Source organism: Gorilla gorilla, chromosome 18 (genome assembly GCF_029281585.2).
Source record: "Gorilla gorilla gorilla isolate KB3781 chromosome 18, NHGRI_mGorGor1-v2.1_pri, whole genome shotgun sequence".
In the NCBI taxonomy this organism is placed as follows: Eukaryota; Metazoa; Chordata; class Mammalia; order Primates; family Hominidae; genus Gorilla; species Gorilla gorilla.
In genome coordinates this window covers 5,229,458-5,247,183 of record NC_073242.2, presented here as the reverse complement: position 1 = coordinate 5,247,183, position 17,726 = coordinate 5,229,458, and the positions used below count along the sequence as shown (strand labels likewise).

Sequence of the window (17,726 nt, the reverse complement as noted above, 5' to 3'; positions counted from 1 at the left end):
GAACTGAACTGCTTGAATAAGGGTAAAGGGTGGATCATTAACAAGGAACTCCTCCTCTGCTACCTTTAATGGACAACCACATCTCCTGCTCCCAGGCACCCAGACCCTCTTGCAGAGGCTACAGTCTTGCCAAGGAGGAAGGGCCACACCACAGGAGTAATTGTTTCAGGCAAGAATCAGCAATGGTTGCTGATTCTGAAAACATTCCAGTAATCGCAGGTCCTCCAAGACCAACAAACAGCTTAAAGGCACGATTTGGGGCTTGAATCTACACAAAACCAGCCTCCTTGCTGTACTCTAGAACCCTCCAAGGGAAGAAAAGGAACACACGAACGTGTTTAAATGGCTTCATATCTACTGCAATGGGACTCATGCACACTTCTCTTTGGACAATCAGAATCAAGCCACACTGTCACGGCAGTCCGGTCCACCTGGGGTGGGCAGAACCTAACCTGCAGCCCAGGCCGGGAGCGACCCTGGCCACAGCATGCACCGTAGTCAAGTCTCATGCCCACATTTACGAGTGTCTCCTTTTCTAATGCCTCTCTTAACATCTCATTCCAGAGCCTCCATTTCTTTCTTGAGCATTCTGCTTCCCAGGCTTGACAAGACTTCTCCATCACCCCAATTAATTAGCTATTAAAAGAACAAGGCTCCTGGGAGGCCAAAGTGGGCAGTTTGCCTGAGCTCAGGAGTTCTAGACCAGCCCGGGCAACACGGTGAAACTCCGTCTCAACTAAAATACAAAAAATTAGGTGGGCGTGGCGGCGTGTGCCTATAGTCTCAGTTACTCAGGAGGCTGAGGCACAAGAATTGCTTGAACCAAGGAGGCGGAGGTTGCAGTGAGCCCAGATTGCACCACTACGCTCCAGCCTGGGCAACAGAGTGAGATTCCATCTCCAAAAAAAAAAAAAAAAAAAAGAACAAGGCTCACCGATCACGAACCTAATTCTAATACTGTATGCCAAAGAAGCAGTCTAAAGCATGAAGCGTGCACACCGATGTTCACCACAGCGTTACTTACAACAACAGAATCTGGAAGGATCTCAGTCATCCTTGACCACACAGGAATGGCCAAGCAGAGCAGTGGCTGGCCAGGGCCTCGAGGGCCACCCTGTCTGGTGCAGCTCTTCAACTCTGCCACTGCAGTGGCATCAGCCGCAGACAGTACATCGACCCTGGCCATGGCTGTGCTCCAATATGATGTTTTTACAAAAGCACACAGTGAGCACACAGGCAAGGAGAATATTTACAGGTGTTAAAAAAAATACAGAGCAAAAGAGCTATGAAACACCATGAAAAATGCAAGCAATGTTAATTAAAAAGTATGCTCACAATAATTACAAGGATTTAGAAAACAATAATGCAGGTGAAACTGGCCAGCAGGGAGCACGGGCATTCACTGGGCGGTGGGGTCAGGGAGTGGCTTCTCTCTATTTTTAGGACTTTCCATTTTGTCCCAAGTCAGCAGCAACATCTCGTGAGGTTTCTCAGCTACACTGACCCCCGAGGCAAGCACCCCCTTGTGCCTCCCCTCAAGAGGCCATCCCACCTAAATCAGCCCACTCAGCACAAAGGGAAAGCCCTGAAACAAGAGGGCCTTCAGTCAAGAACATCTTTGAGAGACAAGGAGTGAGAATATCCAAAAGGAAATGAAGGAAACACACAAGAACACCTCCTCACAGACACCTCACCAGTACTAGCTTCTAAAATCTCAATGAGGAGATAAAACAGCCACGGTCAGTGGGCAAGGCCTGGAGCCCACGTCAGCCTCCGCCACTGCGGGGGTCGCCCAGGAATCTGCGTTCTAGAATCTAACAGCAGAGAGGAAGCACGGGGAATGGAGGGCAGGGCTCCGAGAGGGACGCCCAGGCTGCCTGGCCGTGCCTCCACAGCCTACTCACCTCGTACAGCCCCTCGAAGAAGGTGTTCTTGTCCTCTGTGCTCCACGACTCCCACTGCCGCCGGACCTTTTTGCCTTCTTCCTTCTCGCCACCAGAAGACCCTAAGTTCCGGGAGGAGGAGCGCGAGCCCCCTGCAGGGGCAGCAGGGGCAACCCCAGACACATTTCCAGACGATGATCCACCACCTTCAGCTCCTTGGAGAGAAAGCACTGTACAGTGATCTGTTCCAGAAAGCTGGCGGGCTGGGCAGGGTAGAGGGCCGGTGGGAGGGAAGGGCCCACTGCCCTGAGGTCCCACTCCACACTCCTCAACCGAGGATGCTGGCAGGCAGCACCCAGGACCCACGGCACCAGCGAGGCTGCTCAGGACTGCCAGGATCTTTACCTGGCCAAATGACCCTCAAATGTTTTTACAGTTAGAAAAGGAGCAAGATTTTATGTGGAACCATGTAACAGCACAACGACGCTGCAGCCTAAGACGCCCTGTCCACAATGGAGACAGAGATCCCTTCCCTCAGCAAAATGAAGCCTCACGTCACATTTCATGCGTGTTTCTTTTGTAAATGAGGTTTTTGGTTAAATATTCTTACCATCTTTTCAAATAAGTAGGTTGAGATTCAAACTCAAGAAAACAAACGTGTAAAACACCACCTTCTTTTAGATAAAATCACTGCTTCAGAATATGAACCGTCCAATGCCTAAGAATCTTTAGTCTTAAAATTCCTTACCTTCAATCAATGTCCACCAACAAAACGTAGTGTTCTGAGAATGACCTGATAACCTTGCAAATCCTATTATAGCATCAGTTCCCAATCTCATGCCAAGTCCTCTGAGACCAAGGAGGGAAAAGCCCAAGACAACCCCGAGGAGGCTTCATTCCCCAGCTGTGGACCGAGAACCCCGGCCAGGCTCCTCCAAGACCAGAGGCAGAGATGCGGCAGGAGTCAAAAGACCACACATAAAAACTTTTCATGGCCTAACACACTCCTCCCACCCATTTCAGTTCCTCCTTGCAGAGGGAGCGGGAACTGTCAGCATATCCCTGTGATAACCAGGGTTCTCTTTTTATGGAACTGCAGGACCATAAAAAGCTGGGAAACCTTCAAACTCTGAAACAAAAATGCTTTAAAAATCAAAAACCGGCTAGGCGTGGTGGCTCACTCCTGTAATCCCAGCACTTTGGGAGGCTGAGGCGGGTGGATCACTTGAGGCCAAAAGTTCGAGACCAGCATGCGCAACATGATGAAACCCCATCTCCACTAAAAATATAAAAATTAGCCAGGCATGGCCAGGTGCAGTGTCTCACGCCTGTCATCCCAGCACTGTGGGAGGCTGAGGTGGGCAGATCACGAGGTCAAGAGATCGAGACCAACCTGGCCAACATGGTGAAACCCCGTCTCTACTAAAAACACAAAAAATATTAGCTGGGCATGGTGGCACACGCCTGTAGTCCCAGCTACTCGGGAGAGGCTGAGGCAGGAGTATGGTTTGAACCTGGGAGGTAGTGGTTGCAGTGAGCCGAGATCGCGCCACTGCACTCCAGCCTGGCTACAGAGCAAGACTGCATCTAAAAAAAAAAAAATTAGCCAGGTGTGGTGGTGCACGCCTGTAGTCCTAGCTACTTGGGAGGCTGAGGCAGGAGAATTGAATTGCTTGAACCCAGGTAGTGGAGGTTGCAGTGAGCCGAGATCGCACCACTGCACTCCAGCCTGGATGGCAGAGCGAGACCCTGTCTCCAAAAAAAAAAAAAAAGCAAAAGCCAAGCAAATGTAGATTATTGTAAAAATGCTTTCCTTATGAGATAATCACAGGCTTTTCCATCCAGATCTGCTTCTTCATCGACCCAGAAGGGGGCCCTGCCTGGGCAGCCACATGCAGGCTGGAGGCTCAGTGCCTCACCCGGTGGGGGTCTGTCTCCAAATTTGGAGGTGGAGGTTGCAGTGAGCAGAGATCGTGCCATTGCACACCAGTCTGGGCAACAGAGTGAGACTCAGGCTTAAAAAAAAAAAGAACTTAGAAAAAAAAAACTCAGCCTCTCAGTCACGCCAGCCCCATTTCTGGTAGTCAATGTCCACATGCGGCCATCGTTGCAGAGAGAGCTACCAGACGGTGCTGCACCTGAATGTCCAGCACTCACAGCCCAAAACACACTGGCATGGAATAAACAATGAGTGCCAAGTGTGTCCCACCCAGGCCGCTTTCCGGCTGCTCCATTCCCAGCCTGCACAGACAACAGAAACAAAACTCAGGTATGCATATGCTCTGTGCAACCAGGCTAATCAAATGCCTGACATGTTATCTGGCCCTGCCCATTCCTCACCAAACCTGGACTTAATCAACCAGGTGGTTCCCCAGAACCTGGTGCTTCCGCAGATGATGGACAGGTACAGATGCCATTTGAAACTTAGCTTTTCAATACAGGGCACTCTGGCTCACTAGGAGCCTGGATTCCTCACGTGGAGTCACTTCAGCAAGGACTGCCTGTCCCCCTCTGCACCACCCACAACAAAGGCTTTCAGAGCCATTTTCAGGTTCCTAAGAAACACTCGCTAAACCATCATCTTCCAAGACCACAACTTGCTAACCAGCCCTGCCGTTACGTATCAGGTTTATTTTTGCTAGCCCATGTTGGCATTAGGTATATTTGAAAAAGTAACAGACATAAATTTCCTAAAATTCCATAATCCAGATGTCTTGTTAAATCTTACTGGATCACAGCACTGGTGATCCAAGACAAGGAGAGTGAAACAGTAAAGGCTAACAGAATGGAGTGTCTGAGCTGGACGGGCTCTCAGAGGTGGAGAGGAGGCAAAGGCACACAGGAGATGTGAAAAGAAGGCACAACAGTAAAGGCAGCTCTGATGAGGCTGGTGAAGCAGCACTCACTCCTCAGAGGAGCAGGCCACCTCCCAGCAGCCCGAGGCTGGTGTGAGGGGTTCACCCTTTCCTTCTGATGTTTTAAAAATGACACATCCTCAGTAGAGGAAAGTAAAGCAAGATGAACATTCAGAAAAGAAGGCAGGCCTGAGGCTGGGAGTTCAAGACAAGCCTGGACAACATGGTAAAACCCTGTCTCTACTAAAAATACAAAAATTAACCGGGCGTGGTGGTGGGCGCCTGTAATCCCAGCTACTTTGGGAGGCCGAGGCAGGCGGATCTCTTGAGGTCAGGAATTCGAAATCAGTCTGGCCAACGTGGTGAAACCCTGTCTCTACTAAATATACAAAATTAGCCCCATGTGGTGGCATGCACCGGTAGTCCCAGCTACTCCAGATGCTGAGACAGAAGAATCACTTGAAACCGGGAGGCAGAGGTTGCAGGGAGCCGAGATCTAGCCACTGCACTCCAGCCTGGGTGACAGAGTGAGAGACTGTCTCAAAAAAGAAAAAAAAAAAAAAAGTAGACTGCCAGGCGTGGTGGCACACACCTGCAGTCCCAGCTACTTGGGTGGCTGAGGCAGGAAGACTGCTTGAGCCCATAAGTTCAAGACCAGCCTGGGCCACCCAGGGAGACCTTGTCTCTACAAAACAAAACAGACAGAAAACCCCAAAAAACAGACAAGAAAGCAAATCGCCGCAAGTAACCTTTTCTAATATTTGGTGCCCATTATTCTAGACTTGGAATGCTTTTTTGGTTGCTGTTGTGTAAGGAGTCTTGCTCTGTCACCCAGGCTGGAGTGCAGTGGTGCAATCCTGGCTTACTGCAAGCTCTGCCTCCCAGGCAGTCAATTCCGGCACCCAGCCTCTCGAGTAGCTGGGATTATGGGCACACACCACCACACTGGCTAATTTTTTTGTACTTTAGTAGAGACGGGGTTTCACCGTGTTGCTCAGGCTGGTCACGAGCTCCTGAACTCAGATAATCTTCCCGCCTCAGCCTCTCAAAGTGCTAGGGTTACAGGCGTGGGCCACTGCGCCTGGCCTAAACTTGGAATGCTTTTTAAAAAACAATCACAAACTTCAGAGCAGAAACTGAAGGTGGCCTCTGGTTCACCCCTAAAATTTCAGATGCAGAAGTGGCTTCACTGCTTGACCTCGGCTCACTAACTGAGTACAGCTCAAGCGAAATGAAATAGAAAGTGGGACCAGAGACACCTGGTAGAAAACAAGGATGACAGCCTGGGCGAGGCCACCTGACTCAGCTCAGAGAAATTCAGATGAAAACAGAAGGTGATGACTGAAGGGGAAGACACAGAAGCAACAAGAAAAATGGGAGGAGAAAGGCAAGAGACGGAAAGGTAAGATGATGTAAACAACACTAGGTGGGCTTCTCTGGGTGCAGGACACCCAGCGAAAAGCAGAAGGCCAAAGCCAGGTCCATCTGTGACTGTTGCTGAGCCCACAGAGGCTGAGTGTGGTCTGCACAATGAGGAGAACCATTGAGAAGCCTGCAGGGAAGTGGGGTGCAAAAGCAGGATCGCCAACAGTGCGCTCTTTGAAAGCAAGAACCGTGTGGAACGTCCCCACACCCAAGCCTGGTCCCAGGCCTCACACACAGCAAGTGCTCAGTGACCGCACAGGGTCCCACGGAGCCTAGATAAAGGGCCTCCCCAAGCTCCCTCTGCCCCTTGGCAGCCCCAGACAGCACACCCCAGGCTGCTGGGACCCAGGTCCTCCCAAATGGAACCCACCTTCCTGCTTAGCCCGCGTCAGTGCCACAGTTCTCCAGAGGCCACACTGCCACCTGCTTTCCCCTTCCCATCCGCACCACGCGTCTCCCAAGCCAGCTCTGTGCTGCCCAAGTAAGACAATTTCAACAGCCTCTTCTCAGGTCTCCCAAACCCCTAGCACCTTCCACAGCCTGCTGTGCAGACAGTGCAGTGAGGGCACAGCCATGTGGCCCCAGCGCACCCTCCCAGCTGCTGGCCCCTCTTCCTAGCTCCAGACAGGCCCTACCACCTATTCTTTGCAACATGTCCTCTTCCCCATCACGTCCTGGGTTGGTCTGGAATGCCACCACCTGCACCCCTTCATATCACCTTAAGAAGAAAAAGTATCCATATCTTTCAACTGGGGAAGCTGAGGCACGGGCTGAGTAGGTCACCCACAAAGCCACACAGCTGCTCAGTGCCCAGCAGGCCTGGAAGTAACAGAACCTGTATTTAAATGGCACCTTTAAGATGCATTCAAATGCCCTGCTTCTTCCTGTCCTCGCAATGGGTAGTTATCTCCGTTTTAGAAATGGGGAAACTTTCAGAAATTATTAATAGCATTATGTCATGTAAAAAAAAATGAAATGGGGGAAACTGAGGCTTTAGAAGCCCCAAAGTCACCAGGCAGCAAGAACCACGCAACCTTCTCACTCCAAACCCAGGCGTTTCCCATGCCGTGCCGTCAGAACAGCTCTGAAAGCCAAGCAGCGCACACTGTCCTGTCACAGAGCTGGAGGATCAGGGTCGTGGTGGGGGAAACCAACCTCAAAGTCCCTCCCTCAGCCTGGGAAAGGTGAGAAGTTAAATGACTCGCCGAAAGGCACGCGGCTAATAGACAGCCAGAGCTGGGCCTTTGGAAGATGTCTGTCTGGATGTAAGAGGTCAGACGCAGAAGCCCAGTGACACCCTGTCATCATCTCTAACATCAATTCACTGTCCTGGAGCACTCTTTATGCGGTTTGGTGAACTTCCTTCAGAGGGTTAGGAATAGTAAAATCAAGAGTGACAGAACACCAACTGCGAGGGAGTCAGTGTCTGGTCTGGAGGTGAGAGGACTGCAGTGAACACACCCGTCTCCCCCATGCTTCACTCATTTCTCAGCTAGAAAGGCACTGGCGACACCCGCTCGTGGAAGGGCATCTCCAGACTTGACCGTGCCCCAACCCCAGCACCGGGAAACGTCCTCATGGCCTACGTCTGCAGCATAAGACAGCAGGGACCCTTCCCAGGAGGCCAAGGATGGCGCAGAAACTGCAGAGGTCCAACGCGTCCACCTCCAAGTCTCCTGAGGCATTCCGTGCCTCTCCTAACACAACACATCGCATCAGATGCTGGTGCCAGCAGCTCTGGTCTTGGAGCCGGAGTTGTGGTTGAGGGCTTTGTGGATACCATCTCCAAGGTCACATGGGGGGATCCTTCAAGCAAGCCAAGTCACAGGCAAGGTGTCATCTCAGATGAGTTCTGAGCCTCCCCTACCCAGCCCCATCGTCACGCACACGCAGTGGTGTCGCTCCATCCTATACGACAGGCAGTCAGTGAGCAAACGGGGACCCCTCCTGACCCCGCATTGTCCCATCAATCTAAAGATCTGGTCCACACTCCAGGCGTGCCTGCAAGAGCCCTGGTCAGGGTCGCCAGTCTCTGAGATGTCCTCTTCCAGGTTCTGAAGCTGACCTAAAACCTAATGGTCTCCACGACACCCTCCGGGAGTCACTCATACTGTCCCCTTCTCTGCCGGGACTCCCACCCTCAGTGCCTGCAAGGCTCAGCATCCTCCTGCATGCTCTGACCAGCGCTGTCTCTCTTGAAGATTCTCCCTTTCCCCTCCTACAAATATTTGAGAGAAATACAACTACAACTCCACTGTTTGTATAAAAGCGTATGCCCTCTTCATCAAATACCAGCAGATTTTCTAACTGTATCCTGTAGGTATTGCAAGATATCCCAACTAAACTACAAACTCCTGGAAATGCCTCCTACTTTCAGTGTTTCTAACGTGGTTCTTTAGTGTTAAAAACGCTGTTGTGCCGGGCGCAGTGGCTCACGCCTGAAATTCTAGCACTTTGGGAGGCCGAGGCAGGCGGATCGCCTGAGCTCAGGAGTTCGAGACCAGCCTGGGCCACACAGTGAAACCCCATCTCTACTAAAATAAAAAAAATTAGTCGGGCATAGCAGCATGCGCCTGTAGTCCCAGCTCCTCAGGAGGCTGAGACAGGAGAATTGCTTGAACCTGTGAGGCGGAGATTGCAGTGAGTTGAGATCGCACCACTGCACTCAAGCCCAGGCGACAGAATGAGACTCCGTCTCAAAAACAAAACAAAAACAAAAAACAAAACCCCGCTGTTGTTACTTATGTGACAAAGAGCTTCTACACACCACTTTATACAACAATGTTAATTTTCACATTTCTGACTTTGCTATCTGGACTCATCTCCCTGTTATATCCTTACATAAGCCACAATAAGATACAAAAATGAAAATCGAAAAGTCTACCTCATTAGACAACTTCACAACAACAGACACCACAGAAACTAGTTTTAATACCAAAAGTATACAGGTATTTGAAAAGCAGCTCAGCCTTCAAACCAATGTTCAAATTTTGCCTTACCTACTTTATCTTTTTTGGTTTTGTTTTGTTTTTGAAACAGGGTCTTGCTGTGTCACCCAGGCTGGAGTGCAATGTCCACAGCTCACTGCAGCCTCCAATTAGCAGCCTCAGGTGATCCTCCCACCTCAGCCTCTTGAGTAGCTAGGACTACAGGTACAATCTCTTATGAGACATCTTTTTGAAACATCTAGAAACTACAGTCCACAGATTATACAAAATATAAAGAGTAAATTGTGCATAGTCGTTTACCGATTCCTACACACAAATGACTGTCACTTCAGACTACGTTACCCTATTCTGGAGATGGTACATTTCCCCATCCTTGATGGAACTGAAGTTCTTCGGGGTGAGTGAGGGGGACCAAAATAAGCAGAGGCTCTCTGTCCCCACCCCCAGTGTTCTCTCATCCCATCTGCCCCAGCAGAGCACCAGCATTCCTGGACTTCTACTCACCCCACAGGTAGGCCCCCCACCCCGCCAGCCTGTGCAGCCTCCTCCTGCAGTCCTGTAATCTTGAAGCTGCATGCATTTTTCATGGCAGAAACACCAGGTGCCTGTTAAACACCTTGTGGCTTAAGGCAGGTGTTTATTTTTATATTTATTTATTTATTTAGAGACTGAGTCTCACCCTTGTTGCCCAGGCTGGAGTGCAATGGCGCAATCTCGGCTCACTGCAACCTCCGCCTCCCGGGTTCAAGCGATTCTGAGGCAGGTGTTTATTTTATCCAAAAGATGGACTAGTTTGCCCAGGGCTAGCTGGATCATGAACTGGCCAAATAGGGAAAGGTATCAGGACTCTGTCTCCTGACTTATGTCTTTCAGATGGTTTCTGCGGCTCTAAGCCGAAATCTCCAGTGCATCCCAGGGTCACGTGGGTGGTGTAGTAGAGCTGCAGGAATGTCTGTTTTGGGATTTCTGGTCTGCAGCTTACCTTCTGTTTAGGTTGAGCATGTGACTTAAACAATCTACTTCAGGTTCTGCACTCATTTAAAAGCAAAATTACAGACATGCAAGATGCCTGGCACACAGGCACTAAATCCCAGCTACCATCGCTTTATCAATGCAAGAAGATTTAAATTTGAAACTGTACTAGAAAAAAAAGCATTTTTCATTGAAGTCAACAAGAGTCTCTTCTTCAGAGAAAGAAAACACATTTGCATGCAGAAAAGCCAAACAAGCAGACTTTCCTTTTCTCCACAAGTCCTTTCTTCCAAATTCACTGTAAGAGTCTCAGGCCCACTGAGACTGAAACTGGCCAGGGCAGTAAGTAATCAACCAAAGGAACTGCCAGTGATTGAGCTATGTATTCCTTAGGCATAATCGAAGTTACATCATTTCCAAGTGAAAAATTGAAACATGAAGTATTGATCGTTTCCTCCCTGACAGATGCTCACCACTCCAGATGCAGATTTCTCCAGAATGTAAGAGGATTCTCCCCTGAGCATCTTTCTGGAAGGTGAGCTAAAGACTGTTGCGGGGCAACTGCCACCACCTGGCCTTCTTTTCTGACGGGTAATGGAAGCAACGACTGAGCAGAGGTCTCTCCAAAGACTGGTGTCAGAGGATGTCCTGGGCACAGTGAAGTGCCTCCCAAAGCACCGAGGAACCTGAAAGCAGAGAACAGCGGACAGGCAGCCTTCCTTCCCGGGAAGCTCCAAGGCAGACAGTGGCCGAGAAGTTCTGTGATGCAAAGGAGACCCACTTCCTACTCCTCTCCTAAAAGCCACCATCACAGCTTAGCTTATTATCTGCTTAAAGATATATTTGCTTGTGGCCAGGAGTGGTGGCTCATGCCTGTAATCCCAGCACTTTGGGAGGCTGAGGCGGACGGATCACAAGGTCAGGAGATCGAGACCATCCTGGCTAACACGGTGAAACCCCGTCTCAACTAAAAATACAAAAAAAAAAAAAAAAAAATTAGCTGGGTGTGGTGGCGGGCGCCTGTAGTCCCAGCCACTTGGGAGGCTGAGGCAAGAGAATGGTGTGAACCTGGGAGGCAGAGCTTGCAATGAGCTGAGATCGCACCACTGCACTCCAGCTCACTGCACTCCAGCCTGGGTGACAGAGTGAGACTCCGTCTCAAAAAAAAAAAAGATATATTTGCTTGCTAAAGTGGGATAATGGATATGTCATGAGGAGCACAAATTCTAATAAATTTGCATTTTATTAATATTAAAACATAATGAAAAGTCCCACACTTCTCCAAGCCACACAATGGGACAAGAAGCAGAGAAAGAAATGCCAGCAACCTAAGTGTGAGCCAAGCTCAGGAAACCTTCTGCACCTTAGCAAGCCACTCTCAACTATACAAACAAAAGCAAGCCTCCCCTCATCCCAACTGCCAAAAATTGACCTGATCACTAACGTCTTAGCAGCACTTCACTTATACATACAAGTAGCCACGTACACGTCTGAGAGTGCTTTCACACCGATGCACTATTTCATTTTAGCAGCCGCACTTCAAGGGGGTGAAGTAGCTGCTCTCATTCCTTGCCTCACAGGTGAGGACACCCGACAGAAAAGCATCTCCAAGAGGGTGAAGGGGCAGAGCAAGGTTGGAGGCCAGGGACATGGGGGACAAATGCCGGCTGGATTCAAGGTCCAGGGCTTCTGAACCATGAACAACAAACCTTTGAAGGAACCATGGAGCTTATATGAGCTTAGACATACCTGTAACTAGCAATAAAAAACTAGTAACAAGTAAAGCCACTCATGTTTTCCAAACTGATCAGCAACTTTCACATCAAAATAAATTCATATGAGGCAAGTTTTAAATTCTGAAACATGCTAAGTTACCTTATATTTACATCTTTAAATAAGTATACTTATATGAGAATTCTTTACCAACGAGTAAGGCCATGATTCCGGAGGCCAGCCTTCTTTGGTTGAGAATGCGGCAGTAGAAGTGGGCTTAATGGAACACATTTGGCACAGATCTCCAAAGAAGGTTCTCCATTAGTTCGTAATATATTTCCTTGTCAAAACTACCAGGACCATTCACTAAATTTAAATGAGCATTTCCCAAGGAAGGAAGTGAAAGATTTTTTTTTCACGTGAAACTCACTGGAAGCTGATGTTATATTTGCTATTTATACAAAGTGCCGCAAACATGGTCAGAAACAAAAAGAATCAGAGAGTCATTCACCTGTGTAAGGAAAAGCACAAGACTGAAATAGAAATAAAAGCAGACAACAATGAAGCACTGGCACATGGAGAACGAAACTAACATGCCGTTTTCTTACTATCTTGGTAAGAGACCCCAGCTAAGTAGCAACATTCTCCATCACCTCAGAATACAAGGGCGAACACTACAAGCTGTTGCTTGTTCATGTCAATCGTTTTCACCACTCTTTCCTTTCTTTGGCACAGAAGTAAACCCCAGTTGCAACTCAAAGGGCCCCATCTCTATGCCCTTCCTACTCTCAACCCAGGAGCACTTGAAGGAGAGAACAATGGGTCCGAGTCAGACCCCAAGGATCCTTTCTCCGCTTCTTACCCATCTTCCCCCCCATGAGTTTCAAAAGCCTGCTCCCTTGGTGCATTTCCACCGCCTGATGTCTGGGAAAGAGATACAGCAGGTATTTTTTTCTCTTCCCGTTTCCGAACTATTGTCCGCTGTTTGAAACAGAAAACCATAGAAAACCATCAGTGATCCTTTGGAAAGGAAACAGCTTCAAGGGATCTCTTCGACTCCCCCCCAAAAAAGGATACTCACTGCCTCTTCAAAGAGTTTAAATATACAAAGTCGCAGCCTCTTCGAAGGAGAGAGGGGACACATGCCCGATAAGTGCCACCCAAAGTGAGGGCCTCAGTGTAGGCCGCGGGATGGGTGAGCTAGGGTGGAGCCCGGCTGAGGCTAGGGGTTCCTCTCCCCCGCGGCACACCCCGGAGAGGGGCTGGGGTCTCCCAAGGGGACGGGCCGCCCTACCTTTTCCGCGGGGCCCCGAGCCACCGGCGTTGCCGCTCCCCACAGCGCTCGGGGGGTCCTTCCTGGGCCTCTTGCTCTGCGGCCGCACGCTGGACCGGAGGAAGTGGTGCTGGTCCTGGGGGCTGCCCTGCGGCGGGGACGGCGCCTGCGGCGCACCGGGGGGCGCGGGGGGGCCGTCGGCGCCGGCCCGGGGGGTCTTCTCGTCCCTCTTTGTGCCGCTGCTCTCCTCGGCCGCGTCTGCGCCGCCGGCCCCTTCTCCTTCCAGGGACTCCTCATCGGCCGCCCGCTTGCCCAGCTTCTTGAGCCCGTCCTCCCCGCTGCCGCCGTCGCCCAACTTCACTGTCATCCTGCGGCCGGGAGAGGGGAGGCGGCCGGTGAGGCGGGCGCAGGCCGGGAAGTTTAGCGGCCCCGACGCGCTCTCAACATGGCCGCCGTTGTTTGTTCCAAATCCCCTCTCGGCGGCTCGGCCCGGCCCGCCCGAGCCCGCCCGAGCCCGCCGCGGCCCCTGCCGCCCCCACGCCGCCACCCCCGGCCCTGCCCACCAGCCCGGGACCCTCCCGGGCCTCCCCGGACGCCCCCTGGCCGAGGCTCGCGTCCAGACGCCCGGGCCGGCGGCGGGAGGGCGCGACAGCTTGGCGGACCCTGCCCGGCCCCGGCCCCGGCCCCGGCCCCGGGGTCTATGGGAGCCCCGGCGCGGGCGCGGGTCTGGGCACGGTTGCGGGTCCGGGCCGCTGCCCCGCCCACAGCCACCTACCCGGCGGGGCCGCGGCTCATGGCCTGGCCCTGCGCGGCGGCCTCGCTCCCTGCGCCGCTTCGGCCGGCCGGGCCGCAGCCCCAGCCCTAGCCCCTCGTCCCACCCCCTCCCCGCCCCCCGAAAGGCGCGGGGCTCCCGGGACCCGCGCACCTGCCCCACGCGCCGGCCCCCAGAGCTGGCCCTGGAGGAGGGCAGAGGAGGCCGGATCCACCCCGGGACGGGAGAAGCGCGGGCTCGCCTGCCCGCACGGGGAACTCCATGGTGGCCCAATGCCGCCGGCCCGCCTGCTTATTTTAAAACACACATAAAGAATAATCAGCTCTGGGTCTCTGGGAATCTTCTTCCCAGGGTGGGAAATGTGAGCTGCTGCGGGGATTTACTAGTTAAAAATGCTTTTGCAACAAAGGAGCCTGTTGCATGGAACAGGTTGGAACCACCCGGGAAAGTGACAGCCCAGTTATGTCCGGGCCCAGGTGCAAGAAGCGGTAGAAGACAATGGTGTTAAAACTCTTGGCAACAATTAATAAAATTATTGCATCAACTTTGCTACCCACTGCCCTGTAAAATGTCAACAACAAAGTGCAGTGACTAAAAATGCTGCAGCCCAGAAAGCAGAGCCACTCAAAAATAAACTCAGACAATCAGGTACACACCAAGAGCTTCAGCCCAGAAACAGTCCGGGACGGGCACGTGTAAGGAAGCAAAAACGCTGAAGATTAGATTCCTCAGCAGATACTGACCCTGCGTTCAACACAACTGTTGAGAACGGGGGCATTTCCACCTCAAAGGAACACACGGTCGAGGCACCAACACCAACCACGAAATACAGGGACGCGGGCGAGGACCTCTCTTTCCGAGAGATCGGGAAACGGCTTCAAAGTCGCAATCATGCCCCCACCCTGAGGTGCAGATCACACAAGGATCCGTGGCCGTTTTCTCCTGTCGGAATTGGTCTAGGGAATCTCTTGAGTTCACGCTAGTTTTTAAAAAAACTCTGCCAAAGAACAAAACCACCCACGACAAACACCCCAACTTAAGGGATTTCGTGGCAAGACTTCCCACTCTTCCCCTTCAACCCACGTCTTTCTACTCAAGAAACCTAAACCCCCAAAGACCTCGTCTCGGACTGAGAACCCCGCTGCCCAGGGACCTGTCCGCCCGCAGGCCACCCGGGACCCAAGCAAAACAAACTCGGCCACCAGAATGAACTCGCCCGCTCGCCGGGCTCCACGCCCAAGACGCCGACCGAGCACGGGGAAGCGCTTTTCGCCACTGAAAGGACCGACGCCGTCCAGACTTTACCCTAAGGGCCAACAAGCAGGGGGATGGCCTCCTTTTCGCGAGAACCTCCAACGAGACTGGACTTTTCGCGGAGGCGCAGTCTCCTCCAGCCCCGTCCCGCTCCGCACCGGCTCGTGTCTCGGGATGGGGACGCAGAAGCCTCCTCGCCCTGAGGCCAGTTCTGGCTGTACCGGGCGCTGTGGAAGCGACGCCCCCCACCACGCTCTCCCGCGCCGCCCGACAGGACCCCCCGGCCGGGCCTCGCCATGACAGCCCCACCGCCCAGCCTTGGTCACCTTTTTCATCAACGCCGGGCGGCAGCCTGGCTTCCCGGGGCCTCCCCGGGTGCCCGCAGAACCAGCCGGGCCGGGCAGCCCCGGCCCCCGAGCGCCGGCTGCAGGGAGGCCGCAACGCCGGGCTGGTCGTCCGCCTCGGAAGCGACTGGTCGAACGGCGCTAGCCCCGGCACGTCCCCTCCGCGGGCCGGCGCGCGGCTGAGGGGAGTGCGGGCGCAGATACTGCCACCGCTCAGCCTAGCGAAGCCGGCCCGCCGCCCTCAGCAGCAGTTCCGGCTACGGCGGCCGGTGGGGACCTCACGGACGGCGCGCGGGGGCGGGGCCGGGGTGCGCGGGCGCGCGGGGCGGGGCGACGAACGCGGGGGCGAGCACCCCCAATGTTTCTTCGGGCTCGTCTCCCCAAAACGGCGCTCCCATTGGCTAGCGCTGGGCGGGCGCGCTCGCACGTACGAGCCCGGTGGGCGTCGGGGGCGAGCCCGCGGCGCCAGTAGTGTTGTGACGCCAGCCTCGCGACCTTGCGGACTGTGCGTCTCTTTGGATTGGAGAACAGACAGCCAATAGGCCAGGGCCCGTGCTGTGATTGGCCGCAGCAGTGTTGACGGATACGTGAGAAGAAAACGGCGTGGTAGCTCGGAGTGTGGAATCGGGCGCGAACCTGAGTTCTGAGAAGTGTGGAAGCGCGTCTGAGGCAGTTAAGCGCACCCTTTCCTGGGTGGAGTGTGTGCTTCTGCGCTACGTTAGCGTAGCCGAGCGGCGCTGGGCACTTGGTCATTTTCTTCATAGCAAGAAAGCAGAGGGGTGTTTTTCAAATTCTAGTGTTTCTTTCTTTCTTTTTTTTTTTTTTTTTTTTTTGAGACGGAGTTTCGCTCTGTCGCCCAGGCTGGAGTGCAGTGGCGCAATCTCGGCTCACTGCAAGCTTCGCCTCCCAGGTTCAAGCGATTCTCCTGCCTCAGCCTCCCGAGTAGCTGGAATTACAGGCGCCCACCACCATACTCGCTAATTTGTGTGTTTTTAGTACATACGGGGTTTCACCATGTTGGCCAAGCTAGTCTCGAACTCCTGACCTCAAGTGATCCGCTCGTCTCAGCCTCCCAAAGTGCTGGGTTTGCAGGCGTGAGCCACCGCGCCGGGCTCAAATTCCAGTGTTTCTTTTGCTTTTCTTTTCTTTTTTTTTTTTTTTGACTCGCTCTGTCGCCCAGGCTGGAGTGCAGTGGCCCGATCTCGGCTCGCTGCAGTCTCCGCCTCCCGGGGCTCAGGCGATTCTCCTCACTCAGCCTCCTGTAGCCGAGACTACAGGCGCCACCGCGCCCGGCTAATTTTTGTAATTTTTTAGAGACAGGATCTCGCCTTGTTGCCCAGGCTGGTCTCGAACTCATGGGCTCCAACGATCCGCCCGCCCCAGCCTCCCAAGAGCTGGAAGCCCAAGCGCGAGCCCCGCGTCCGGCCGCCAGCTGCTTTCTGGGGGGCGCTCCCTGCCTCGCTTGGCTCTGTGGAGTCCGGGGCCCGGCGATGGAACAGGCAGGTCCTCAGTCACCCAACAGCTCAGGACACTGCCGAGCGCATCGACTTTCCCAGAAACGCTTGACCCACGCCCTCCACTCGGAAACTAGAAAAGCGGAACCCAGGGAAGGCCTGGGCCGAGACCGCCCCGTGCTGGAAAGGCTCCGCCTCGGGATGCACGGGAAGGGAACACGCCCAGGAGGGGAGGATGCCGCGGTTGATCGGGGCTGTGACAGCGCGCCCTCCACACAAAGGGGACCCGGACGCAGGTCCTGCGCCGCCGTCTCTCCTAGAAAAAGCTCGTCCCGCTTCTCTCTTGCGGAGCGGAATAACCCGGCCCCCGGCGCTCGGGCCTCGGAGCCGCACGTGCGTGCCCGATCGCCTTCGGCTCTTTCCGGCCGCTCGGGGCGCTTCGGGAGTCCTCGGGGCCGCTTCGCTCACCTTCGGCTATTTCCGCGTTCCTGGCGCGCCGTTGTCCCGGCAACGCGCGGCGGCTCAGCGGCCTGGCAGAGGTGAGTGGACTTAGGGCTAGGGCGGCCGACCCAGGTCCTTAGGAGCCAGGCCGGGGTTTGGGGCCGAGGATGTGACCGGTGGCGGGCGTCGGGACCCTCCCATCTCCTCCCACGATCCCGGCGCCGCCGAGTCCCCGCGGCCCCTCGCGAGTCCCATCGAGGCCGGGGCGGGCTTGGCGCGGGGTCCAGGTCGCCCGTCGGACTATGGCTGTCGCCCCCGCCCGGCCTCGAATCGCGGCTGATTCCGGTCGCTGGGAGAGTCCCTTTGGAATGGGCGGGGTGGGGAGGTGGGCG

The 17,726-nt window shown here is 53.7% G+C and overlaps 2 protein-coding genes across 16 annotated transcripts in view; one reads left to right on the top strand and one right to left on the bottom strand.

Moving 5' to 3' along the window:
* Positions 1 to 15,705, bottom strand: part of CRAMP1 (cramped chromatin regulator homolog 1) — a 64,835-nt gene extending 49,130 nt beyond the window's left edge. For 4 of the 11 annotated variants that reach the window (XM_063699889.1, XM_055364919.2, XM_055364920.2 and 1 more), the window contains exons 1-3: positions 13,995 to 14,181; positions 13,091 to 13,437; positions 1,905 to 2,098 (exon numbers count right to left, since the gene is read on the bottom strand). In XM_063699889.1, coding sequence (XP_063555959.1) covers positions 1,905 to 2,098; positions 13,091 to 13,437; positions 13,995 to 14,104 — 651 coding nt within the window. In that variant the 5' untranslated portion in view covers positions 14,105 to 14,181. Of the gene's footprint in view, positions 1 to 1,904; positions 2,099 to 13,090; positions 13,438 to 13,844; positions 13,936 to 13,994; positions 14,185 to 15,421 lie in introns of those variants that run through there. The other 7 variants (XM_063699890.1, XM_063699893.1, XM_055364918.2 and 4 more) reach the window with 5 other exon arrangements.
* Positions 15,706 to 16,016: 311 nt separating this feature from the next.
* The window catches only part of IFT140 (intraflagellar transport 140), a 99,045-nt gene continuing 97,335 nt past the window's right edge, over positions 16,017 to 17,726 (top strand). For 4 of the 5 annotated variants that reach the window (XM_055364901.2, XM_055364902.2, XM_004056950.5 and 1 more), the window contains exon 1: positions 16,017 to 17,432. The gene's annotated coding sequence lies outside the window, so the exon portion shown is untranslated. The remainder of the gene's footprint in view (positions 17,433 to 17,726) is intronic. The other variant, XM_055364900.2, reaches the window with a different exon arrangement.